This window comes from Loxodonta africana, chromosome 27, assembly GCF_030014295.1.
Source record: "Loxodonta africana isolate mLoxAfr1 chromosome 27, mLoxAfr1.hap2, whole genome shotgun sequence".
In the NCBI taxonomy this organism is placed as follows: domain Eukaryota; kingdom Metazoa; phylum Chordata; class Mammalia; order Proboscidea; family Elephantidae; genus Loxodonta; species Loxodonta africana.
The window spans coordinates 38,746,628-38,773,910 of NC_087368.1; the positions used below are offsets into that span (position 1 = coordinate 38,746,628).

At 44.3% G+C, this 27,283-nt stretch overlaps 1 protein-coding gene across 3 annotated transcripts in view; it reads left to right on the forward strand.

The window, feature by feature from the left end:
- The window catches only part of MYRIP (myosin VIIA and Rab interacting protein), a 296,021-nt gene that overhangs the window by 170,854 nt on the left and 97,884 nt on the right, over nucleotides 1–27,283 (forward strand). For 2 of the 3 annotated variants that reach the window (XM_003415694.4, XM_010595490.3), the window contains exon 3: nucleotides 18,343–18,479. The exons of the other annotated variant lie outside the window; for it this stretch is intronic. In XM_003415694.4, coding sequence (XP_003415742.2) covers nucleotides 18,343–18,479 — 137 coding nt within the window. The remainder of the gene's footprint in view (nucleotides 1–18,342; nucleotides 18,480–27,283) is intronic. 3 annotated transcript variants of the gene reach the window in all.

Below are 27,283 nucleotides of genomic sequence, written 5' to 3' on the forward strand. Positions count from 1 at the left end.
TTTCTGGAAGGAAAGCGGCCTGCCTAGACATTGAGGCACTGACCCAAGAATGAGGTCTACAGTCTGTTCCCAAATTTCCTTCTGGTTCAGTCAGTGACGTGTCAGGCACACTGCTTACCTTGATTCCTATCTTTCCTCAGCAGTATAGGGATAATGATGATTTATGCCTCCAACAGACCAGTTATCAGTGATAATACTACCTGCAGACCCAGGACTCCCAGATCTAAACTTCTAGTCCAGCTCTCTATCCTAAGCCCCAGACCAGTATATCTAAATGTCCACCGGCCATTGCCACCTGGGAATGCGGCGTGCAGTGCAGGCACAGGCGTTCAGGCTGAACTCGCTACCTTCCCTCCAAACCTGGTTCTCTTCCCGTATTCCCCATCCTGGTTAGCTGTATGACCATCCCATCCCTCTCATCCATGCATGAAGGTGTTGTTTTGTGTTACACTAAATTGTGTCTTATTCACCTTTGTAACCCAGTACCTTATACTGGACTTGAAACAGCAAAAAGCTAAAAAAAAAAAAAAAAGTGCCTGAATTAAATTAAGCTCCATAAAGATCTTAGGAATTATTCCTGAGAATTTTGAAAAATAATCCTTGTGAAGAATTGCAGTCTTTTCCTAACTTCTTCCCCCTCTTACCCCCCTGCCCCGCCCTGCCAAAAAAAAAAGAGTGGATATAAATTTTCTGTCAGTGGCTTCTGCTGGCAGGTCATAAAATAAACTCCCGTGTATCTAAAATCCATATGACCAAAGCTTGTTACTTTTTAAATCCTTATTTTTGTATTCTGCATCAACTGTTACCTGTAGCTGTCTATTTATTATTTTACTGGTTTCTTTTCTTACCGTGTTTCTGTAGTCTGTCTCCCTCCCTCTTATGTACCGTTCTGATAGGTGCTTTATGGCACCACCTTCACTTTCACAACCTGAGCTGCGTTTTTGTAAACACCATTTTAAACGAGGATACGGAGGTCCAAGGAGAGTAAATGGCTTTCCTTCCCGACATCAAACACGAGTAAGTGACTTTCCTTCCCGACATCACACCCGAGGAGGTGACTTTCCTTCCCGACATCACACCCGAGGAGGTGACTTTCCTTCCCGACATCACACCCGAGGAGGTGACTTTCCTTCCCGACATCACACCCGAGGAGGTGACTTTCCTTCCCGACATCACACCCGAGGAGGTGACTTTCCTTCCCGACATCACACCCGAGGAGGTGGCTTCCCTTCCCGACATCACACCCGAGGAGGTGGCTTCCCTTCCCGACATCACACCCGAGGAGGTGGCTTTCCGTCCCGACATCACACCCGAGGAGGTGACTTTCCTTCCCTACATCACACCCGAGGAGGTGGCTTCCCTTCCCGACATCACACCCGAGGAGGTGGCTTTCCGTCCCGACATCACACCCGAGGAGGTGACTTTCCTTCCCTACATCACACCCGAGGAGGTGGCTTCCCTTCCCGACATCACACCCGAGGAGGTGACTTTCCTTCCCGACATCACACCCGAGGAGGTGGCTTCCCTTCCCGACATCACACCCGAGGAGGTGGCTTTCCGTCCCGACATCACACCCGAGGAGGTGACTTTCCTTCCCTACATCACACCCGAGGAGGTGGCTTCCCTTCCCGACATCACACCCAAGGAGGTGACTTTCCTTCCCGACATCACACCCAAGGAGGTGACTTTCCTTCCCGACATCACACCCGAGGAGGTGGCTTTCCTTCCCGACATCACACCAGCCCCCTCTGCCCGTGGCCACAAGGTATTCCTCATACACTTTGGGGAAATATAATCTTTTTTCCTCTTCTTTGGAAAATGGCATCAAAGATGCAGCATCAACTTTTTCTGTTCATAAAATATTATATGTTTGTTAATATTATTTGAAAATTTAAAGTTACCCATAATACCACTATCCAGAGAGATCACCGGTTACATTTTAGAATATTTCCTTCCAAGTTTTTAAATATGGCATACTGTTTTAATTATTATCCATTTATAATTTATTTTACTATTTGATAGGACAAGTTTCCCCTCTCCCACATATATTTTCCTTTTTAAAACTTCTCTTAGCTAAAAAAAAAAAAAAAAAAGGGCCATCGCCATCAAGTCAGTTCCAACTCATGGCAACCCGTGTGTTACAGAGTAAAACTGCACCCCTAGGGCTTTCTTGGCTGTAATCTTTACAGGAGCAGACCGCCAGGCCTTTGTTCTTGGCGCTGCTGGGCGGACTCCTACTGCCGGCCTTTAGGTTAGGTGGTGGTGTTGTGTGCCGTCACGTCAGTCCCAGCTCACGTCTACTATAAGACACAGTGGAACTGCTCCACAAGCTTCTCAGGCTATAATCTTCACGGGCACGCAAAGCAGTCGAGTGCAGACCTGCGCCACGCAGAGACCTCTTAAAGTCTCCCTAATTTTTAAAAATGAGAACTCCTATCAGTCCCCTTCTGCCTTGTGACAGGGCCCATTCCAGATTCGTAGACACAGAAACAGGGGTTCTCTATGCAGGAAAGACTCAGTTTGGAGAAACCCAGTTTGAGGAAGCTGTCAGTAACTGATGGTGCAGGGAACCTAAGGTGTGCTTACAACATCTTTTAAGAAGTCAGTTTTTTTTTTAATTTTTATTATGCTTTAAGTGAAAGTTTACATATCAAGTCAGTCTCTCATACAAAAATTTATATACACCTTGCTATATACTCCTAGTTGCTCTCCCCCTAATGAGACAGCACACTCCTTCCCTCCACTCTCTATTTTCATGTCCATTCAGCCAGCTCTGCCCCCCTCGGCCCTCTCATCTCCCCTCCAGATAGGAGCTGCCCACATAGTCTCATGTGTCTACTTGATCCAAGAAGTTCACTCCTCAGCAGTATCGCTTTCTATCCCATAGTCCAGTCCAATCCCTATCTGAAGAGTTGGCTTTGGGAATGGTTCCTGTCTTGGGCAACAAGTCAGTTGCTGATGGAATCGTCTGTTTTCTTCCAAACGCCTTTCCTGAGCTGGGACTTGGTGAAGACACAACACGAGGCTGAGAGGGAAAAAGCCTCAGAGAATTTAGAAAACATGACGCTGATTCTCCATAGTTACAGAAGCGTCCCTTTTTTGTCATTGGACTGTAGCTGCAGAAGAGAACTTTACCCCAAAGCATCCCCCGTCGCCACGCACAGAGTTCCCAAACAAGTGTTATTCCCTCCTCCTACTCTGCTAACTGAGCAGATCAGCCTTACAACCGTGGGACAAGAAACACTTTGCTTTGCCTTAAGCTGCTTTTCCCAGCCCTTCTCCGTGCCCACTTGTGGCCCCTAAAACTAGGCGTGGTCACATTTTACCATCCCAGGAGCTGAGCGCTCCCTGAGAAGTCTGAGAGCCAAGGGTGTGAGAAGAGCAAGCCCACGCATACGTATTGTCCAGCTCCCAGAGGTAGACCGGTGGAGTCCTGGGTTCCCTTGGGGTTTTGACCACTCAGTGAATCTGACACAAGGCAGGACTTGTCAGGAGGCTCTACCCTGTGAGCGTCAGGTTGCCCTCCAGCCCTTTCTCTCTGGTATGGACATTGGCTGCCCAGAGGGTTGCCTCACCAACATGCTCTCTCCAGGATGGTGCAGCCTTCGCCTGGCCCCACAGTGTACCAGGGCAGTACAGAGAGGCAGATGGTGTCCCACAGCTGAGCCCACCAAAATCACACAGCACGTGCTAGAGGCCCAGCCCAGACTTGGACAGTCCCAGCCCTCCTTCCCAGTGTCTTGCAGCAGATTGCTGTTGTTGAAGCCAGCACATTGCTGTGGTGGTGTTCACACCATGCTCACTGGTTCATGGTGCTAATTAACAGAAAACGGACGGGCTGTAAGTGGTGAGAGCCCACGGTGGAGCCCCACACGACACTCAGTGCCAAGAAGATTGCAAAAGGCTGCACTATGTGGGGCTCATGGAAGGAACCTGTGAGGGAGGATAGTCAGTGTGAAAAAGAAGTGCTGGGCAGGAAAGGGTTTTAAGGAAAATTAGGTCTATTGAGTCAGCCATGAAAATAAAGCTTTACACTCTGCAGACTAAAACCCCCTGTGTACCCCGGGAACGTAAGAGCTTAAGAGGTGGCTATGTTTTGGATTTTAAAAAATCAAAGAGTATAATCTTGTTCTCCATGCGGAGACGAGCCTAAGGATATGAAGTAATAGTACCCAGACCACCCAGTGCCACACTGTAGAAATACGTCCACAGAACGCAGGGACCGTTCACGGGCCCTTCTCCCTCTCTCTCTCTTTATTTTGTGGCAAATAAATATGTGACAAAACATTGGCCATTTCAACATTCTTCACACAGTTCAGTTACATTAGTTATATCCGTCACGCTGTGCAGCCATCGCCATGACCCATTTCCACATTTTTCCATTAGCCTTTCAGAAGCTCGGTTCTCTAAGCAGTGACCCTCCCTTGCCCCTCCCACACACTGCCCTGTAGCCTCTAATAAACTGTGTCTCTGTGTCCTTGCCTGTCCTGGATATTTGACGTAAGTGGGGTCATGCGGTCACTGTTCTTGATGGACACTTCACCTAGCAGCAAAGACAGGTACCGAAATAATTCGTTAAAACAGTACTGTTGAGTGCTCCCAAAAAGGTTTATCCTCAGAGAAGAGGTGAGAAAGTTGGACGAGGCTTTACAGAGAAGAATGAGGACAATAGGTAGGAAGAGGTTGTGTTCTGGATTTTGTTAGGTCTGGCTTTGTTTTCACGGTGGAATGTCTCAAGCGTGCTCCCAAGTTCCCAGCTGTAATGACACCCATGGACCTGTCACCCAGATTTAACCACTCCCGTTGACACACCGCGGAAGATTTTAAGGGGAAACATTATCCCATGTCGCCAAATCCCCATCATGGGCTCCTCACCAACCCCCGTCCCTTTTCTCCCTGAAATTGAAGTTAATGGATTTTACTAAACAAAATCGTGTAGCTTTGTGTGATGTTTTTAATTTACGTCAATGACATCATGCCTGTGTGGGGTTCTGAAGGTTGTGTTTTAGGTTAAGCATGTTGCTAAGGGTGGACCTAGTTTAGTCATTTAATACCTTTGTGTAATCTTTTATTGAATGGATAAATCACCCATTCTCTTATGGGTGAGCTCCCCACCTTGTCCACACCACTCCCCCACACCAGCCACTTTGTTCTTGTTCCTCAAATGTGCAAAACGAGCACCTGCCTCAGGGCCTTTGCACTGGCTGTTCCCTCAGTTTGGAATGTTCTTGCCCTAGATTCCACGTGGCTCACTCTCTCACCTTATCAGAGAGGCCTTCCCTGAGCAACCTGCATAAAATAGCTCTCCCCTTATCCTGCTGTATTTATTCTCAGGCACTTACTACACCTGGACTATATATACCTAGTTATTTGTTGGTCTGCCTCCTGCCTCTCGCACTGGAATGTAAACACCACAAGGCGAGGACCGTGTCTGTTTTGTCCACTCAGTGCCCATATCAGCACCTGTTGCATAGTGGATACTCAGTATATTTTGATGAATGAATGAATGAATGAGCTAACAATAAGTGAGTGAATGAATGAATGCATATGAATAGGTGAACAAAGATTGTTCGCATTTTTTCTGTTATAAGCAGGGCATAACAGTAGGTACGTTTGAGCCCATTGGGGAAATGCGTGAGGACTTCTTTGGGGGGATTACAAGAATGAGCCAGAATGCTCCTTGGAAGCGAGGATGGTAAGACTTCATCTTACTTACTTTGGACATGTTATCAGGAGGGACCAGTCCCTGGAGAAGGATATCATGCTTGGTAAAGTAGAGGGTCAGAAAAAAAGAGGAAGACCCTCAACGAGATGGATTGACACTGTGGCTGCAACAGTGGGCTCAAACATACCCACTATTGTGAGGGTGGTGCAGGACCAGGCAGCGATTTGTTATGTCGTATGCAGGGTTGCTGTGAGTCAGAGCTGACTCGACAGCACCTGACAACAGCAACAGGGAATGTGTACCTCCTGGCAAAGTACCCATCTCCATACAGAGAAGAAGGGAGGTAGGGATTTCAACCTGTGCAGATGGGATAAGTATGCTTACTCCAACGTGAGATGGCCTGCAACCCCACACCCTCCTGTCTGTCCAGTCTGGGCCAGGGCCCCTCACCTGCCTGCCCACCCAGACCGCACCTCAGTGTTATACCCTAGCTCTCCTGTCACCTGCTTCCTTAGATACTATCTACATAAACGTCTTCAAAACATTCTCAAGGTGGCTGAGAATAGTGATTATTTTCATTGTATCAGAGCTGAGCACTTTTTTCAGATTTTCCCATCATAAAACTCTATGGTGCTATTATTATCCTTGATTTACAAGTGACAGAATGGAGGCAGAGAGGTTAAGTGACTTGTCCAAGGCCACACAGCTAACAAGTAGCAGAGCTGGGATGGGAACCCAGGCCCAGGGCCTGTATGAAGATGGTGTTTGTACTGATAACGTGTGCTTCAGCCTGAGCCGTGGTTTTGTGCCAGACTCTGCCGTATGCCCATATTCTGTCATGTGACCTCCATGACCATTTTCTAAGAGTAGAAGCTGTTCTTATGCCCATTTGCAGAGGAGAACGAGGCACCAAAGGTGGAGTAACCGTGGTACTTCAGGAAAGCCAGAGAGCTAGGATTGGAACTCTTGTCCTCCCTGTGCCCTGAGCCTCGGCTTTGTCTGGGGTGCTGCGTTCACAGCATAATTCCAGGGGGCCTGTGCTGCCAGTTCTGGGACCCATCACTCCCTCCCTCCTCTGGGGGAGGCTTCAGTGGTAGAAGGCTCCACATCAGCCTCCTGCCTCCTGCCCTTAGAGCACTTCTTGTTGTCCTGGCAACAGTGTGAGCTCCTGGGGACAGATCTGGTCAAACGTCTACTCATCTATTTATTTACATCATCCAAGTTGTCAGTCTTTCCCAGGCTTGTTTTCTACCTCCCAAGCACCCTTTAACAGTATCCCTCATTGCAGCATTTATTCTCCGGAGAGGAGTAAGGCAGAGAAGACGAGGGTGCCACGAAGAAGTCTTACCAGACTCTCCAAGAGCATGTATGTTTGGGGAAGAGCCCCCCCGTCAAGAGCTTGTATGGCGGCCCCGAAAGGACGCACGCAGCACACTGAGAATCACTGGTTTCAGCATTTGGTGCAGGAAAGACGTGTTCACTCACCTGCACGTTCAGCTGGATCCCCAGTAGGCACCGAGGGGCTGGCCTTTCTCTAGGCACCTGCAGCTGAGTTCTCTCATCCACACTTTCCCAGCTCTGTAAGGCACAAGTTATTATCCCATTTTACAGGTGAGGAAACTGTAGCTCCAAAGACTAAAAGTAGTCAATTCTGACTATGGTGTGATTTATGAATTTTGAAGGTTTGCCATTGATTTTCTTGTTGTGGTAAATACATATGTGACAGAACAGCTGGTATTTCAGCGTTCTTCTCAGGTGCAGCTCAGTGACCCTGATGGTGTTCGTGTTGGATAACCATCACCATTGTCCTTGTTCAGCCTTTTCCATTGCCCTTAACAGAAGCTCGCTGTGTCCTCAGCAAGGAACCCCCTTTCCTCCTGCCTGCCCCTGGCAACCACCAGTAACTCTAGGTCTGTCTGCATTTGCCTGCTCTAGACATTTCATGTTAAGTGGGATCATGCAATATTTGTCCTTTTATGACTGACTTATTTCACTCAGCATGATGTTTTCAAGGTTTATGCATGTGTAGCACATACCAGGATGTTGTTTTTTTAAAGCTTTAGAATTTAAAGAAATTCTTCATTTTTTAAAAGCTTTAGAATTTAAAGAAATTACTGTGCTTGAAACTGTGAAACTACCTGTGAGCATTCTTAGGGATAAATTGGAAACGTTTAAAAAATAAGCTCAGAGAAGTGGAGCAGGATGCCTCTGAGGGACAGTTCCAAGTCAGAAAGCTTTTCACCACAAGGGTCACCACCAGGAGTGTGGCCCCAAATCCTTCCCAAGTCGCCTCTCCTGTATGTTTGCTGCCTCTGAGAAGCAGCAGTTTGGACGTCATTGAAGAAAATGCCTGAGACTGACAAGCAGGCTGGTTCAGATTCCTCACATGTCTGTGGAAATGATCCAGAACCCAGGGCCTGGGGGACACAGACTGCCCACCATCCCAAGATGCTGTTGGCTTCGCTTTTGAGTCCACCTCATGACCCACCTGGCCTGCTTTGTCTGTCGACACTGAAGGACTGGGCCTGTTTTGTCACCCACTGTATCCTTAGCCCAGTGCCTGGCACATAGTAGGCAATCAGTAAATAGTGAGGGAATGAAGGAATGAATGAGTGAGCGAATGAGTGAACCCGTGTGCAGACACAACGTTCTTCTGTGCCGTCTGTTCCAATAGGGTCCTGATACAAAGGCTCATTCTTCTCCCCTACTCTTGCCTGAAGTCATACATCTTCATTTGGAAGCTAGAGAGCCGAGGGTGGGCCAGGGGAGCCCTGAACTTGATCAGCCAGTACACCACGCTGCTGGGACCCCCATAGCCCTCTGCCCTCTCCCCGTGCCTCAGCCCCACAAACCACACACACTCTTTGAGTTTCCTCTGAGCCATGAATTTTAAAATTAGTGAAATAAAAGCAGCAATATCGAATACAGGTAATCATGGCTGAGCCTTCCCTGTGGATTCCAGAAAAGCTCTCCACATTAACTCTAATTCAAAATATGATATAAAACACATCACTTTTCAGGGAATAGTTTTCAGGTGTCCAAGTTGGACTGTGGCTTTGCCAGTCGCTCCCCAAGGATTCAGTGCCCTCCTCCTACCCCCACGACGCTGCTGGGATTTCCCTCAGTGACTTGAGTTTAGAGTTCATTAAAGGTCTTCTAAATGCCACAGAATTCTGGTTTAACCAGTGAATGGAGACCTCATCCGATGATGTACTTGAAGCCTTTTAGGCCTGTCTAGAACTTAGAAAACATCATTAGGACTCTTGATTGCAGATAATAGAAACCAAACTCAAAGTGCCTTAAACAAAAGAGAATTTACTGGCTCAGGTAATGGAAGAGTCCAAGGTTGACCCCAGGCACGAGTAAGTCCAGACGCTCAGAGTACAGCAGCAGTGGCCTGTCCCTTCCCGCTGTCAGATCTGCTTTTGTTCAGGAAACCTTGAATATCCTGCCAGTGATGATGAAGATGGCCCCAGGAGCTTCAGGCGTTCATTCTCCACGGAGTCAGCTCAGCAGAAAGAGAGCACCTCTTTCAAGAGCTCCAGTAAAAGCCCCCACCTTGGACACGTGAGACTGTGTTGGCATGTCCTCCCTGGAGGGGAGATGAGAGGGTAGAGGGGGTTAGAAGCTGACGAAATGGACACAAAAGAGAGAGTGGAGGGAGGGAGCGGGCTGTCTCATTAGGGGGAGAGCAATTGGGAGTGTGTAGCAAGGTGTGTGTAAGTTTTTGTGTGAGAGACTGACTTGATTTGTAAACTTTCACTGAAAACACAATAAAAAAGCCCCACCTTGGCCCTGATTGGTAGGTCTCAGTCGTTTGACAGCCCCCGCCTCTGGTTCCAGGGAGCAGGGCCAGCCCTTCCAGGATCACATAGACTAAGTTGGGGGGAGTAGAGTACCCCAAAAGGAAAATAAATGTTCGTTTTCAGAAGTATAGTGACCCCATTGTTACAGAGTAGAAATGATCTCCAAAAGGTTTTCTTGGCTATAATCTTTCTGGAAGCAGATCACCGGGACTTTCTCCCACGGCTCTGCTGGGCGGGTTCAAACCACCACCAAGTGCAAAACGTTTACGCCAGGCCGCCATGAGTTGGAATCAGCTCGATGGCAATGGGCTTTGTTTTTGGCGCTTTTGTCAGAAAAATGAGGGATGCAGTAACAGCTGTCTCCACCAATACCGTTGTGGACCCTCTTGGTGGCAGAGCTGAGCCCACCAGCTCAACTGGTGGTCAGCTGCTCAGAAAGCAGGGCAGTGCCAGAGAGGAGGCGGCCTGGAGACTGGTTATTTTCTGGACTTGAATTTCTTTTGTACTTTTAAAGATTCAAATAAATCTTTATTTATTCCCAGAGGTTATGATTCTCAAGGACAAGGTCTTCTGTATTTTTTTTTCTGCTCTATTATTGTACTTTTTCACAAATAATGTGCTTATATAAATAACACGCTCACGCATATAACACACAGAGCACACCTAGGAAAATAATGCATGAGGGGCTTGCGTGGTTGGCAAATAAACGTATAACACGTGCGTTTTTTTTTTTTTTTTTTTGCATAATGCTGTATTCTAAATTCTGAAAGTAGCTTTATAACTTTTTTATTTAAAAAAAAATGGCACATGCGTATTCTAATAAAACACTGTAGGAAGATAGGCTGAGGAGAGCTGACCGCTGTCCAGACTGGGCGCCCATATTTCCTGCCCTGGTGCACGGTCGAGGGCTCCTGTTTTTGATCCCTGCTTGAGCACTTGTTCTTTTGGCAAGGCACTCAGTCTCCATCTCACTTCACTCGTCTAAAATGATGGGACTCATCATCGTAGGGTCGTTAGGAGCAATCATTGAGCCCTTACCTCGTGTCACACACCTTATTGCTTGTTGTATCATTTAATCCTCAAAACAGCCTTATAAGGTGGTTAACTGTCATCGTCCTCATTTTATAGATGAGAAACTGAGGCTTAGAGGGATTAAGTAACACAGTCAAAACTACACAAGCCGTAAATGCCACGGCATGGGCTTAAATAGTCCCAACAAACTCCAGCACCCATGTTCTTACTTACTGCTCTGTATCCAATGAGGATTATGTAATTCAAGTAAAGCTTTCAGCACAGTGACTAAGAAAACAAGCACTAAAAAAAAAAAAAAAAAAAAAAAGTGTGCATTTTTATTAATAGTAGTGATCTAAAACAAAACAAAACAAAAAGAACAAACCTGTTGCATCAAGTCGATTCCAATGCATAGTGACCCTGTAGGACAGAGTAGAACTGCCCCATTGGGTTTCCCAGGCTGTAATCTTTCTCCCCTGGAGCAGCTTGTGGGTTTGAACAGCTGGCTCTTCAGTTAGCAACCCAGGGTTTAGCCATTATGCAACCAGGGCTCCTGAAATAGTAGTGATAATGGTTAACCAAAACCAAACCTGCTGCTGTCAAGTCAATTCCGACTTACAGCGACCCTATAGGACAGAGTAGAACTGCCCCATAGAGTTTCCAAGGAGTACCTGGTGGATTCAAGCTGCCGACCTCTTGGTTAGCAGCCATAGCACTTAACCACTGCGCCACCGGAGTTTCTGTGATACTGGTTAGATAATACAATTTTATATCACGGGGATAATGCATTTTGTACATTTTGCTTTATAGCCACTTTTCTCCCTCACTGAAAAGGATGAGCCCCTAAATTCCATCTACCAAACCAACGGGGACGAGACATTGCTTACCTTCTCCCTTTCATCTTCCTTCTCAACCTTCATTTGGGGACCAAAAGTAGGCTTTGCCGTGGAGCAGTTGGCCACTTCTCCCGGGGTAGGGGTGGAGCTTCTTCAGTGTGAGACCTTTTGACAAAGCTTGAGAACCTCACACTACAGTGGGGAGTGCAAGTTGGTACAGGTTTTCTGAAGGATTCGCACCCTTCAGCCCAACAATTCTACTTCAGAGCTACAATCCTGGATGTACGATATCATTTAGCTGCCAACGTACACATCGCAGAACTGTTTTTAATAGCAAAAGAAATGGAAAAACCCAGTTAAAAAAGCACTCTGCATTCATGTCTTGGAGAATGCTGGGCCTGTGGGAAGAATATTTCACAGCGTTAAAGTCACTCATGAATATTACATGAGAAAAACAGATTATTAAACAGTGTTTATCCATCACTTACCTGATTTTAATGGAGCAGTCGTTAAGAGCTATGGCTGCTAACCAAAAGGTTGGCAGCTCTAATCCACCAGGTCCTTCTTGGAAACCCTATGGGGCACTTCTACTCTGTCCTATAGGGTCACTATGAGTTGGAATCGACTCGATGGCAATGGGTTTTTTTAATGTGCACTGCACATCTAGACACATGGGATGCAGGAGTGGGAGAAAAACTGTCTTCCTTGACCTTAATTTCTACTGGGGAAGGGGAAATAGATACTAAACAAATTAATTAACAATTTTTTTTGTCTGTATAAAATAACAAATATAATAAATTATCTAAATCACTGATAATATATAGTTAAATTATATATAATATATAATTAAATATCAGGAACCCTGGTGGCACAGAGTCATGTGCTCAGCTGCTAACCAAAAGGTTGGCATTTCAAACCCACCAGCTGCTCCAAGGGAGAAAGATATGGCAGTCTGCTTCCATAAAGGTTTATAGCCTTGGAAGCCCTACGGGGCAGTTCTACTCTGTCCTGTAGGGTCGCTATGAGTCAGAATTGACTCAATGGCTATGGGTTTGGTTTGTTTTTTCATGGAAAAGTACTCTATGGAAATATGGGGAGAGAAAATGAGAGAATAGAAAAGGTGTTGGACTGGTGGTGGTATTTTAGCAGCAGTGGTCAGACAAGTCCTCCCAAGGGGGTGCTGTGTGCACAGAGACTGGAGTAAAGTGACAGATTGAGCTATCAGACTATCGGGGTGAGTGTTACAGGCAGAGAGAAGAGGGAGATCAAAGCCAGGATTATCACATGAAAGCTAGGGTGTATGTTACATGTACAGGAAGTCACTCACGTGTGCTCAGAAACAAGCCGACTCATGGCTTCTCCTCTTCATTGAAGCCACTTACCATCTGGGAGGGGCACTTCCCCACTGCCACCACCACTGCTTTCTGGCCACTCCAGGCAGCTTATGGCTGCCTTTGTCCACTGAACCACTTTGTGGGAAGGGGGAGAGCATCCTTTCTCTTGAAAAACATGATGTCTCAGAGCAGCACTGCCCTGGGGCCTTTTTCAGAACGACCCAACAAATGTGAGACTGACCCCTGGGTCCTGCCTTATCCCTTGTCCACATGTACACAGATGTCCCTGCCAGGTTCCTGGATCCCTGCAGCCCTCCCAACCTCTGTGTAGGCAGATTAGGGACCACCCTGCATAGCAGCCTGAAGAACAGTCATTGAATGTCAAGTTTCAATGGTGGAACTTTGGGCAATTTTTTTTTTTTTAATCCTCTTAGTTTTATTTTAGTGCTTTACAACAATGCATGCATTCGGTTAAAAGGAATTCAAATAATATAAAATGATAACTAAATTAAAAGGGTATCATGCTTTCACCCCATGCCAACTCCCATTCCCCCCGGAAACCACTTTTAAACATTTCTGGTGTCACCCCTATAATTCTAAATAACGTGTTTATCTTGCCATTTCTTGGTTTGTCAACTTTAGACATTGAAGAATAGCTCACCTCTCTCCCTTCCTTTTTCCTCTCCCCTCCAAGTTCACTGAAGTCTTTTTTATACGCATAACATGTTTAAACTGCTATCCCTGATGCATATACTTTAGGCAGTCTGTCCTGACTCCGTTCTGTAAAACGAGAATCAGTATCTTTGAATAACTCTCATCACTCCTCCTTCTCTGCATCCAAGCTTTTTATCAGGCTATTCTATGACTTTTAATTTTGCTTTCAGCAAAAAAAAAAAAAAAAAAAGGGAAATGTTTTGATAATGGAGGTTCTTTGCCTATAAATAGGGTCTTAAAAATAAATAGCATTTTAATTATATAAATATTTTTTGGAATGGGCCAGAGCGATGAGGTGAAATCCACAGAAAGAAGGAAATTCAATTCTTGGTGATGGGCCATCAAACTCTCTTCTTCCACTCCATTAGTTGACAAGATCTTACAACTTTTAATTTGCTTCATATTTAGGTCATAACTTTCTTGAGTTGCTTTTTTTTTTTTTTTTTTAATTTTTCCTAGCGTTTCTAATTATCTTTTTGTTGTTGTTGTTGATAAAAGACAGAGGTGCTGGCTTCTTCCCCATTTCTTTTTCTTATGTTTACTGGACACCCATTTGGGCTTCCTGCCTTCCAGATCTGCACAGATGCCCCCTGGTACTTCTCTCTATTCTCCTCCTGGACCAATTATCTTCTTTCTGGAGTCCCGTAATTCCTCTTCTTGAATGGTTTCTTTGTTCTTAAATACACCTTAAGAATTTTTTTTTTCCCAGAGTGCATATGAACTTTCTGAGACCTTACATGTCTGAAGGGGTCTTTATTTTGCTCTTCTCTGATGACAGTTTGGCTGAATATAGAATTCTAATTTCATGTCATTTCATCTCTGGGCTTTGAAAATCCTTGCTCCACTGTCTTCTGGCATTCATTGCTACTGATTAAAAATTTTTAGTGCCATTAGTGTTTTTGTTCCTTTGCAAAATCCCGTTTTTTCTGTCAGGAGGCCGTAAGGTCTCCTTATCTTTGAGGATCTGAGTTTTCTTGGGAATGTGTCTAGGTAGGTTTGTCTGCTTTATTTTGTTTTTTGTTTTTGATATATTCTACTTGGCAGTCATAGACCTTTTTAGCCTAACCACTTTTGCCTTTCTTAGCTTGGGACAGTTTTCTTCTGTTATGTCTTTAATTTTTTTCCTCTCCTCCATTTTCTCTTTTTGGAATGCTGCTAGATGCTGAACCTCCTGGATTGATCCTCCATGTCTCTCTTCTCTCATCTCCCACCTTTTTGACTCCTTCGTCTACATTCTGGAAAATTTACATTGATTTTAAGTTTTTATCTTCTATTAAATTTTTCTCACCAATCATGTTTTCTATTTCTAAGAACTGTTACTTGCCATCTGATCGTTTATTTTTCATATCACCCTCACCTTGTATGAGTGCAGTATCATCTCAAATCACTCTATTGGTATTAATTAGAAATGTTTAAGCTCTTTTCATGGTACCCTGGGTTATCTTTATTTCCTCCTTTTTTTATTGCCTTTAGTTTATCTTGGTCTTTCTCATGCCACTGGATTATTTCAAATGTTAGCAATCCCAGGCTGTCTATATATATTTTTTTAACAAAGGACTTGGTTGGTTAATAAAGATGATCAGTGTAGAATTTCTCTGCTATCGAGTAGATTAGTAATTCCAGTGAGTAGATTAGTATTCCCAGTAGACCTCTCCTTTGAAAGGGGGTGGGGGACAACTGAGAGCTCCAAGTTTGTGGGCCAGTCAGGCAACTGGTAGGCTTTGTTTTGGGGTACGTGGGTGGGATCTGTTGGGCAAGTATGTGTAGGCTCCCCTAATACCAAAAAAGGAGGGCTTCACTGCCAGGTGTTAACACCATGTTGAAGTCCTAGTCCATCTCAAGTAGGTTGTTTAATTTCATTAAAGAACTGATTTCTATTTTTGACCTAGGAGAAATTATTCTTGAGCAGATTGCCTGTTTGTTTCAGAGTGAAGCTGGTGGCCAGGAAGCCCCACTGTTCCTTTTTTGTCACTGTTAGGTGCTGTTGAGTCAGTTCTAATTCATAGCAACCCTGTGTACAACAGAACAAAACACTGCCCTTTCCTGTGCCATCCTCACAATCCTTATGCTTGAGCCATTGTTGCAGCCACTGTGTCAGTCTATCTCATTGAGGGTCTTCCTCTCTTTCACTGACCCTCTACTTTACCAAGCATTATATCCTTCTCCAGGGACTGGTCTCTCCTGATAACATGTCCAAAGTATGTTAGATGACGTTTCCCCATCCTTGCTTCTAAGGAGCATTCTGGCTGTACTTCTTCCAACATAGAGTTCATTCTTCTGACAGTCCATGGTCTATTCAATATTCTTCACCAACAACAAAATTCAAAGGCATCAATTCTTCTTTGATCTTCCTTATTCATTGTCCAGCTTTTGCATGCATATGAGGCAATTGAACATACCATGGCTTGGGTCAGACGCACTTTAGCCCTCAAAGTGACATCTTTGCTTTTAACACTTCAAAGAGGCCTTTTGCAGCAAATTTGCCCAATGCAAATTTCGTTGTCATTTCAAACGTCATTCGATTTCTTAACTGCTGCTTCCATGGGCATTGATTGTTGGTTCAAGTTAAATGAAACCCTTGTCAACTTCAGTCTTTTGTCTGCTTATCATGATGCTGCTTATTGGTCCATTTGTGAGGATTTTTGTTTTCTTTATGTTGAGTTGTAATCCATACTGAAGGCTATAGTCTCTGATCTTCATCAGTAAGTGCTTTAAGACCTCTTCGATTTCTGCAAGCAAGGTTATGTCATTTATCTATTGTAGGTTGTTAATGAGTCTTCCTCCAATCCTCATGCCGCATTCTTCATATACTCCTGCTTCTTGGATTATTTGCTCAGCATACAGATGGTGTAACTATGGCGAAATGTACAACCCTGACACATATCTTTTCTGCTTTTAAAACATGCGGCATCTCCATGTTCTGTTTGAATGACTGCCTCTTGGTCTTCTGTACAGGTTCCGCGTGAGCACAGTTAAGTGTTCTGGAATTCCCATTCTTTGCAACGTTATCCATAATTTGTTTTGATCCACACAGTCAGATGCCTTTGCACAGTCAATAAAACACAGGTAAACATCTTTCTGGCCTTCTCTGCTTTTGGCCAAGATTCATTTAACATCAGCAGTGAAGTCCCTGGTTCCACGTCCTCTTTAAATCTGGCTCGAACTGCTGACGGTTCCCTATAAATGTCCTGCTGCAACCGCTGTTGAATGATCTTCAGCAAAATTTTACTTACGGGCGATACTAATGATATCGTTTGGTAATTTCTGCGTTCTGTTGGATCACCTTTCTTTAGAATGAGCACAGATATGAATCTCTTCTAGTCAGTTAGCCAGGTAGCTGTCTTCCAAATTTCTTGGCATAGACGAGTGAGCACCTCCAGCACTGCACCCATTTGTTGAAATATCTCACTTGGTATTTGGTCGGCTCCTGGAGCCTTGTTTTTCACCAATATCTTCGGTAAAGCTTGGACTTCTTTTTTCAGTACCATTGGTCCTTGATCGTGTGCTGCCTCCTGAAATGGTTGAACATCGACCAGTTCTTTTTGGTACAGTGACTCTGTATTCCTTCCATCTTCTTTTGATGCTTCCTGTGTTGCTCAATATTTTGCCTATAGAATCCTTTGGTATTACAACTCAAGACTTGAATTTTTTCTTCAGTTCTTTCAGCTTGAAAAATGCCAAGCATGTTCTTCCCTTTTCATTTTTTAACTCCAGATCTTTGCACATTTCATTATAACACTTTACTTTGTCTTCTTGAGCCTACCTTTGTCTACACAACCATTTAATTGGTTTCTGAATATTATCTCATAATCCAATCCTGCTGTCTGTGCCAACCAAACCCAGATTGGACCTTTCAGTTAAAAGAGTCCCAGTTCTTCTGCCTGTTTTGAAGGACAACTTTCTGTCTGATACCTTTGTGCTATCATTTACTTTCCATTTTCCAAAGCTGGTCAAAATCTCTGATTCTGCTCTCACCCCTTTATTCATTTTTATAGATTTCTTCCTCTTTGATTGCCTTCTCACATTTCGCTTTGATCTGGGGAGGGAGAGCAGCTAAGTGTGTGTGTATCCTACCTTTATATTCATTTTTCTTTTCTGAATTTTCTAAAATGAGTATTATTACATTCATAATAACAAATAAGAGTAAAAACTATTCTTAAAATGGCTTTAGAAATATGTTCTTATCAGACATAAAAGGGAAGACCCTTGTCAGTGTATTTTCCCAACTGTTATAGCACTGACTAGGAATTGCTTTTCCACAGTACTTCAGACTGAATGAGGAGGAGAATTTTGTTGAATTGAGACTAGAGAATTTTTCCTTGGAGTCCATTGTCTCTCTTATGCTCTTTATTTTCCCAGGCTGAAAATAGAAATATTGCTAGTGTATTAAGGTTGTCAAATATAAAGACTGCTGTTAAATAGCTGTATTGTTAGCTTTTGCTGCATAATAATCCACCCCAAAACTTAGTGGCTTAAAATGGCAACCACTTCCTAGCTTGCAATTTCCGGATCATGGTCTTTGGGCTGGATTCAGGTAGATGGTTCCTCTGCGGGTCTTGGCTGAAGCCACTCACATGTTTATAGTTAACTGGTAGTTGATGTCCTCACTCACATTTCTGGTGGTTGGCTGGCTGTTGGCTGGGAAATAGGAGTAATTGGGCCAAGTGTCTCTCATCATCCAGCGAGCTAGCCTGGGCTTCTTCACATGATAATGGCGTTGTAGATTCTCAAGTATAGCAAGAGAGGAAGCTGTAACATCTCTTGATGCCCAGGCTCAGGTCTCACAGACCATCACTTCTGCCATTTTCTATGGTTAGAGCAAGACCCAAGGCTATTCCCAGTCAGGGGATAGGGAAACAAACCCCACCTCTTCAGGGGAGGAGCTGCTGCAAAGTATTGTAGCCACTTCCACAATCCACCATTACTCTTTTTAAGGGTTTTTTTTGATTGGTTTTCCACATCTCTGTTTTCCTCAGGCTTCTAAAGACCCAGTCTCTGGAATGGTTCTACAATAATGTGAAGAGCCGCTTCAAACGCTTTGGCAGTGCCAAGGTCCTGAAGAACCTGTACAGGAAACACAGGCTGGAGAGTGGCGCATGCTTCGACGTTCTAGGTACTCTGCCTGCCTGCCGTTCTGGGGGTCTTTGGTGGGCTGATGGGGTAGAAGTCCTGGCTTCGAGGCCCAGCACACTGGGGCACACTCACCTGGGACAGAAAAAAAAAAAAGGCTTAACTCCCTGGCTCTAGTGTGGAGCAGAAATAGAAGGACAGATGCCAGACACTGCATTAAGTTTAGACTCTTCATTCCAACACCCTCACTTGACTAGGGCTGATATGTTAGGAGCTGGGAGGACCAATATTCTCCACAGATTGTGAACATTTTAATTCTAATTACCTAGAAACACTCAGCTGCTAATCAAAAGGTTGGTGGTTCCAACCCATCCAGTGGTTTCATAGGAGAAAGACCTGGTGATCTGCCTCCACAAAGATTACAGTCTAGAAAACTCCATGGGGCAGTTCAGCTCTGTCACGTGGGATCGCTAGGAGCAGGTACTGACTCAACGCTCCTAACGACAATAAGCTGAAAAGATTACAGTCTAGAAAACTTCATGGGACAGTTCAGCTCTGTCACGTGGGGTTACTAGGAGCAGGTACTGACTCAACGCTCCTAACGACAATAAGCTGAAAAGATTCTTGATCATCCCCTAACAATTAAATGTAGGAATGTCATGTCATCTTCACCTGGTTGTGGTCACAGGATCTGGGCCTGCCCGCGCCACCCGCCCCCGGCCACACACACACGTTCTACCTCCTCCAGAATTCTGTTCTTATCGGGCCCAGAGTTTGGTGTACTGGGAGAGGCAGAAGATTGTCAGCTTCTTCCCGGGAAGCTTGAAGGGTGAATTTCACCTGTCCTGATTTTATACATTTTAGACAACCAAGTTAATTAACATGAGACATTATATTGAGCTCTAGAAAGAAGTGGTTGTCAGAATATGAACAGCCTGTCTGTTTATTCTGTCTAGAGGCAGATTTTTTTTTTTTCATCACTTTGCTGACACAGGTAAATGCTTTTTATTCAGAAGAAACAGGGAAGAAAAAAAAATCTCTCTTCCATCTCATTTGGAGTTTTTTCACCATCATTATTTTATATTGTTGTAATCTCAATAAAGTCTTTGGTAGTCTTATCTAAAAATATGTCAGCCACTTAGACAGGGAAAATAGGATGGAAACCTTAAACAGAGGGAATCATTAGTGCCTTTTGTGGTAGTGGTTAGAAACTGTCTTTCAAACTACGCAGGAAGTCTGTAGCTAAGAGCACTGCTGAAGGTTTCCATACATTATTTTTACCTTTTCCTTATTGAGTTTTCTAAAAAATAAATTCTCTAAGAATGGAGTCTAAAAAGAAATAAACCTTAAAAATAATGCTGTTAGCAATAGTTTTTCAACCCAAGGAGACAGACCAAGAAGGTTCCAGAGTGAACGTGGCTCATTCGTTTGTACCCCATCATTTCCTTCCTTGTACATCTTTGGGTTTGCTTCATGTACCCCTTTAAATGTCACCAAATTCAATTCTCTGCTGCTTAATCCAAATTGAGGAAAAAAGCAAACACAGGTGGAGGACCCGAGAGAACAGAACACAATTCCGACTTCCCTCCCTTTCGCCCCAAGTCCCCACAGTTAGAAAAGGCAGACCTGACTCCCAAGGGGACCAGCTTAGGGCTTTGAAATTTACAAGTGTCATTTTCAAAGGAGACTTGCTTGCTCAGAATAAGTATCTGCCATTATTGAAGCCGATTTAGGTGCAGAGCGCTCTGTGATTCCCCACATCTTTCCCCCGAATCTCCATCACAGCGCTTACCACACTGCACTCAGGATGGTTTACAAGACGGTGATACGGAGTGATGGCTTCCTCATCTCTGTATTCCCAAAGCTCAATGCCTGCCACATCTTAGGTCTCAATGTGTTAGCTCCATCTGAAAAGCCTTTTATGGGTACCAAAACACTTCATAAAATACTTAGATCAGTTAAAATGTGATTTTAATATGATCTCCATTTAAACTAAAATTTCCTTTGGATAAACATGAAGACAAGCAGACAGGAGACAGTTTTTGAGATGGTTCTCAAAGTTGTAATCATAAGACAATGAGATTCATTCTACAAATCACCTAGGAAATTTAGACTACACCTCAAGTGTGGCTCAATGTTCCAGTGCTCAAACGGCCTCCTAGTTGTGTTAGATGACTGAGGAGTTCATTAGTTTTACCCACCACCTAACACCCTTTTTTTTTAATTAATTTTTATTGAGCTTCAAGTGAACACTTACAAATCCAATCAGTCTGTCGCATGTAGGTTTACATACATCATACTCCCTTCTCCCACTTGCTCTCCCCCTATTGAGTCAGCCCTTTCAGTCTCTCATTCCGTGCCAATTTTGCCATCTTCCCTCTCTCTCTATCTTCCCATCCCCCCTCCAGTCAAGAGTTGCCAACACACTCTCCAGTGTCCACCTAATTTAATTGGCTCACTCTTCATCAGCATCTCTCTCCCCTCCGCTGACCAGTCCTTTTCATGCCTGATGAGTTGTCTTCGGGGATGGTTCCTGTCCTGTGCCATCAGAAGTTCTGGGGAGCATTGTCTCTGGGATTCCTCTAGTCGCATTCATATCATTAGGTATGGTCTTTTTATGAGAATTTGGGGTCTGTATCCCATTGGCCTCCTGCTCCCTCAGGAGTTGTCTGTTGTGCTCCCTAGCAGGGCAGACATCGATTGTGGCCGGGCACCAACTAGTTCTTCTGGTCTCAGGATAATGTAGGTCTCTGGTTCATGTGGCCCTTTCTGTCTCTTGGGTTCTTAGTTGTCGTGTGACCTTGGTGTTCTTCCTTTGCCTTTGCTCCAGGTGAGTTGAGACCAATTGATGTATCTTAGATGGCCGCTTGTTGGCATTTAGGACCCCAGGCGCCACAATTCAAAGTGGGATGCAGAATGTTTTCATAATAGAATTATTTTGCCCGTTGACTTAGAAGTCTCCTCAAACCATGTTCCCCAGACCCCAGCCCCTGCTCCGCTGACCTTTGAAGCTTTCATTTTATCCCGGAAACCACTTTGTTTTTAGTCCAGTCCAATTAGGCTGACCTTCCTTGTATCGTGTGTTGTCTTCCCCTTCACCCAAAGCAGATCTTATCTACTGATTGATCAATAAAAAACCCTCTCCCTCCCTCCCTCCCCCCCTCGTAACCACAAAAGTATGTGTTCTTCTCCGTTTTTTCTATTTCTCAAGATCTTATAATAGTGGTCTTATACAATATTTGTCCTTTTGCCTCTGACTCATTTCGCTCAGCATAATGTCTTCCAGATTCCTCCATGTTATGAAATGTTTCAGAGATTCGTCACTGTTCTTTATCGATGCATAGTATTCCATTGTGTGAATATACCACAATTTATTTACCCATTCATCTGTTGACGGACATCTTGGTTACTTCCAGCTTTTTGCTATTGTAAACAGAGCTGCAATAAACATGGGTGTGCATATGTCTGTTTGTGTGAAGGCTCTTGTATCTCTAGGGTATATTCCGAGGAGTGGGATTTCTGGGTTGTATGGTAGTTCTATTTCTAACTGTTTAAGATAACGCCAGATGGATTTCCAAAGTGGTTGTACCATTTTACAATCCCACCAGCAGTGTATAAGAGTTCCAATCTCTCCGCAGCCTCTCCAACATTTATTATTTTGTGTTTTTTGGATTAATGCCAGTCTAGTTGGTGTGAGATGGAATCTCATCGTAGTTTTAATTTGCATTTCTCTAATGGCTAATGATCGGGAGCATTTTCTCATGTATCTGTTGGCTGCCTGAATATCTTCTTTAGTGAAATGTGTGTTCATATCCTTTGCCCACTTCTTGATTGGGTTGCTTGTCTTTTTGTGGTTGAGTTTTGACAGAATCATATAGATTTTAGAGATCAGGCGCTGGTCTGAGATGTCATAGCTGAATATTCTTTCCCAGTCTGTAGGTGGTCTTTTTACTCTTTTGGTGAAGTCTTTAGGTGTTTGATTTTTAGGAGCTCCCAATTATCTGGTTTCTCTTCATCATTTTTGGTAATGTTTTGTATTCTGTTTATGCCCTGTATTAGGGCTCCTAGGGTTGTCCCTATTTTTTCTTCCATGATCTTTATCGTTTTAGTCTTTATGTTTAGGTCTTTGATCCACTTGGAGTTAGTTTTTGTGCATGGTGTGAGGTATGGGTTCTGTTTCATTCTTTTGCAAATGGACATCCAGTTATGCCAGCACCATTTGTTAAAAAGACTATCATTTCCCCAGTTGACTGACACTGGTCCTTTGTCAAATATCAGCTGCTCATACATGGATGGGTTTATATCTGGGTTCTCAATTCTGTTCCATTGGTCTATGTGTCTGTTGTTGTACCAGTACCAGGCTGTTTTGACTACTGTAGCTGTATAATAGGTTCTGAAACCAGGTAAAGTGAGGCCTCCCACTTTCTTCTTCTTTTTCAGTAATGCTTTGCTTACCCGGGGGTTCTTTCCCTTCCATATAAAATTGGTGATTTGTTTCTCTATCCCCTTAAAATATGACATTGGTATTTGGATTGGAAGTGCGTTATATGTATAGATGGCTTTTGGTAGAATAGACATTTTTACTATGTTAAGTCTTCCTGTCCGTGAGCAGGGTATGTTCTTCCACTTAAGTATGTCCTTTTGAATTTCTTGTAGCAGAGTTTTATAGTTTTCTTTGTATAGGTCTTTTACATCCTTGGTAAGATTTATTCCTAAGTATCTTATCTTCTTGGGGGCTACTGTGAATGGTATTGATTTGGTGATTTCCTCTTTGGTGTTCTTTTTGTTGATGTAGAGGAATCCAAGTGATTTTTGTATGTTTATTTTATATCCTGAGACTCTTCCAAAATCTTCTATTAGTTTCAGTAGTTTTCTGGAGGATTCCTTAGGGTTTTCCATGTATACGATCATGTCATCTGCAAATAGTGATAGCTTTACTTCCTCCTTGCCAATCTGGATACCCTTTATTTCTTTGTCTAGCCTAATTGCCCTGGCTAGGACTTCAAGTACGATGTTGAATAAAAGTGGTGATAAAGGGCATCCTTGTCTGGTTCCCGTTCTCAGGGGAAATGCTTTCAGGTTCTCTCCATTTAGAGCTAACACCCTTTTTAAGGTTGTCACCTGTTATCCTCAATCATGGCTGCACATTAGAATCACCTGGAGACCTTCATTAAAAAATTCTGTGCCAAAGACCATCCTCCAGCCCCACCCAGTTACTTCTGGGGCCCAGTATAGATATTTTTTAATCTCCATGGATTATTTTAAGGTACAGCCAAGGCTGGGAACCTCAGCTGAAACTATAATTAGTTCAGCAGAGTTCTGAATAAGATGGTTCTATCTTCAACTCCCACTGTTGTTGTTGTTATGAACTGTCAAGCTGGCACGGGTGTCATGGAGTCATGGTGATCCCTCACACAACAAAACAGAACACTGCCAGGTCGTGTGCCATCACCATGATCATTTGTGGATTTGTTGCCCAAATCAAGTAAGGTTCTTGCCTCTCACTGGTCCAGAATGAACACGTAAGGCACGCAGAATTTTCCACATGAGCAAAGCTTTATGGAAGAGGCTTGCAAGCGGAGGCGAGGAGGGCCTAAGGCAATGCATACCCCCGTCTCACAGAACAAAGGACTTGCCTGGGTTTTTAAAAGTTCTTAGGTGGGAAAAGATTCAGGTTTATTCATAGGCATAGGCGGGGATATGTTAAGTACGGTGAGCATACAACAGCTTTCTAAGATGGCTCCTGTCCCGGAGGCCCCTGGGATTCATAGCAGAATTATGGGGTGTCGTGCCTGCGCAGTCTCTCACTCCTCGAGTTTGATTCCCCGGCTGCTGCTGCATCCCCTCACTGCCCCGGTGGAAGGTCACACAGTGGTCACACGCAGATGTTCTATGCATGTCCCTGGGGCTGATTTTATCCAGCTGCTTCTGAAAGACAACTTTAAAGAAGTTTGTGGGCTATTTTCTGATACCCTGCCCCATTGTTGTGGGAAGTGGGTTTGCTTCTGCGCCCTGGCCCATTTCCTGTACTTTGTTTGCAGATTTGGGGGCCCCTCTGTTCCCTGTCTTAGATTGGACCATTGTGATCCATGGGGTTTTCATTGGCCCTTGCCTTTTCATTGCCAGTCCTTCCTTTCTAGTCTGTCTTAGTCTAGAAGCTCTGTTGAAACCTGTTCTACATCATAGCACCACGCAAGCCTCGACTAACAGACAGCTGGTGGCTGTGCCTCAGGTACATTAGCTGGGGACTGAACTCGGGTCTCCCATGTAAAACAAACCAAACCCAGTTCCATCAAGTTGATTCTGACTCATAGCGACCCTATAGACAGAGTAGAACTGCCCCATAGAGTTTAGAATTCTACCAGTGAACCACCACTGCCCCCATCAACTCCAACTAAGGGAACTTATGTTCAGAATTTAGTATGCACAACCTACAGTGGGCAGGGCATGTCCTGTGCACCAGGACCCTCAGTGTAAAACGCCTTTCAGCTACAAAACATCTACACTGCATGGGCCAGTGTAGTTGCCATAAAAATATTCAGTCCATTGACAATTTATTTAGTTCCCAGAATCCTATGGGTCACTCATTGCCTGCTCATCAGGCCCACCTCAGCCCGCGCAAACCAGCCTTACTCCTTCTCCTGCAGCTTGTGTCAGGTGGCCAGGTTAGACCAAAAGTGAGACCCATTTGCCTTATCAGCTATATCTAAGAGTTATCTATTCCTTCAGTAAGCATTTATTGAATGCCTACTGTGTGCCTACCTGGCTTAAGAGTCAGGGACACCATGGTGACAAGACAGGCTAGACCCTGCTGTGTCAGAGCCGGCATTCCAGTGACATCAGATAAATAACTAAATAAATTTATAAATAATATACTGCCGGAGCCCTGGTGGCACAGTGGTTAGGAGCTCAGCTGCTGTATATTGTCAGAGGGTAACGAGTGCGCAACTGGCTTATCTGACAGACGCGGCATAACAATTTTAACATTTATCCTAAAAAGCACTGCATGAGAATATCAAAGTAGCTGTTATTTTATACACTGAATCTCTGGACATTTGGATAAATCACGTGTGTTTTTATTTATTATTAGATACATGAGAAAAATAAATCCTGCTTTTATTTATTATCACCACATATATATTTTTGACATGATTCTTGAAAAGGTCTCTCATCCGGAATTTGATTGACAAGTATGATCTTTTGAAGATGCTGAGCCACCTGAAATCAGAGGTTCTTTCAACTCATGAACAATCGTGACTTGATGTCTGGCTGCTGCCCTAGTGCTTTCTGGAACAATTCAGTCGCTTTCTGCCCTTGGCAAAATCACGTCATCCCAAATGACCCTGAAGCTATCACCTATACATTTAAAGGACAATAGAGGGAGGTGTTGGACTAAAAAAATTGCAGTCGTGCAAAACCAGAGCTTTTCCTTTGGTCAGCTCAGTACCCTAGAGCTCTTTTTTTTTCCAGAACTTCTCTACTCTCCTCATATTCCCCGCTACCCTCATTCTCTCAGCAGACGACCTGACTTCCTCCTTCACAGGACAGATAGTGTGCACCAAGCAGGGACTGGCTCACCTTGCTCCTAGCAGATAGACAAGCCTAGCTCTCTATGTGGCCATTCACAGCTCCACGCTGCTACAGTGGAGGTGCTGCCCCCAACTCTGTGGCTTGCCCCCACCTTGTTCTTTGCATCTAATCCCTGTCCACCTTCCTGAAAAGCCTCAAGCTCGTTTCCTTCTTACCCCTTCAACCATCTTTGCTGGTTCCTTCCTAGTGTTTATAAACACACCCCAATACCTCCCACATACCTTTCTCTCCCCTTGTCATCCTGCCGTTCTCTTCCCTATCACAGGTAAATTCCAGAAAGCAGGCTGCACTCCCAGCTTCCATCTCCTGTCCTTCCTCATCCTTCCAGGCTGTTCTCCTTACATCAGTCAGCGTACACGTTTAGAAGCACAGATCTGACCAGATCACCTCTGTGAAACCTGTAATGGCTTCACAGGGTGGATGGATAAAGATCCAAACACTGATTTGGCCATGGCAACCTGAGCGTTGGTGTCTCCAGGGCCATCTCCTCCCATGCTTCTCCTGTCTGAAGCCCAGCCGCAGGACCTCAGAGGCAGCCTGCTGGCCCCACTGCCACTTGCTGTGTGGGCCGTTTCCTCAGCCCTGAATGCTCTCCCACCTCCCCACCCCACTTTCATATAACATACCTATAACTTCATATTTATATAAGTAAATCTTTGATTAATGAATTCTCCCCCGCTGGACTATCAAGTTTGTCAGGGCAGGGGTGGTTTCAGGCTTTGCTCACCAAAGTACCCTCAACAGCTAGCCCAGGGCCAGGCACATGGTAGGTGTTCATGGAATACTTGGATGGATGAATGTATGCATGCTGGGTGTAGCTGTGCCAATGTGAAATATTGACATTAGATGTAAGGGCTAGGAATTGAGAAGATGTCATATCCCATTGTTGTTGTGTACCATCAAGTCGATTATGACTCATAGTCACCCTATAGCAGAGTAAAACTGTCCCCATAGAGTTTCCTAGGCTGTAATCTTCATAGGAACAGATTGCCAGGTCCTTTCTCCAACTTTTTGGTTAGCAACTGAGCACGTAGCCAGGGCTCCTTTGTCATATCCTAAAGCTGCATAATTGGGGAAACTACCTACAGAGCTATTCTGCTTACAGAAACCAAAAATTAGACCTGTTGCTGCGGAATCAATTTCAACTCATAACAATCCGATAGCTAGAATAAGTGGGCACCAGGCCTTCTGACAGCCTAGTCAGAAAACACAAACAGAGAGTGCACTCCTCCCAGGATGGCTTGCGGTCAGGATTAC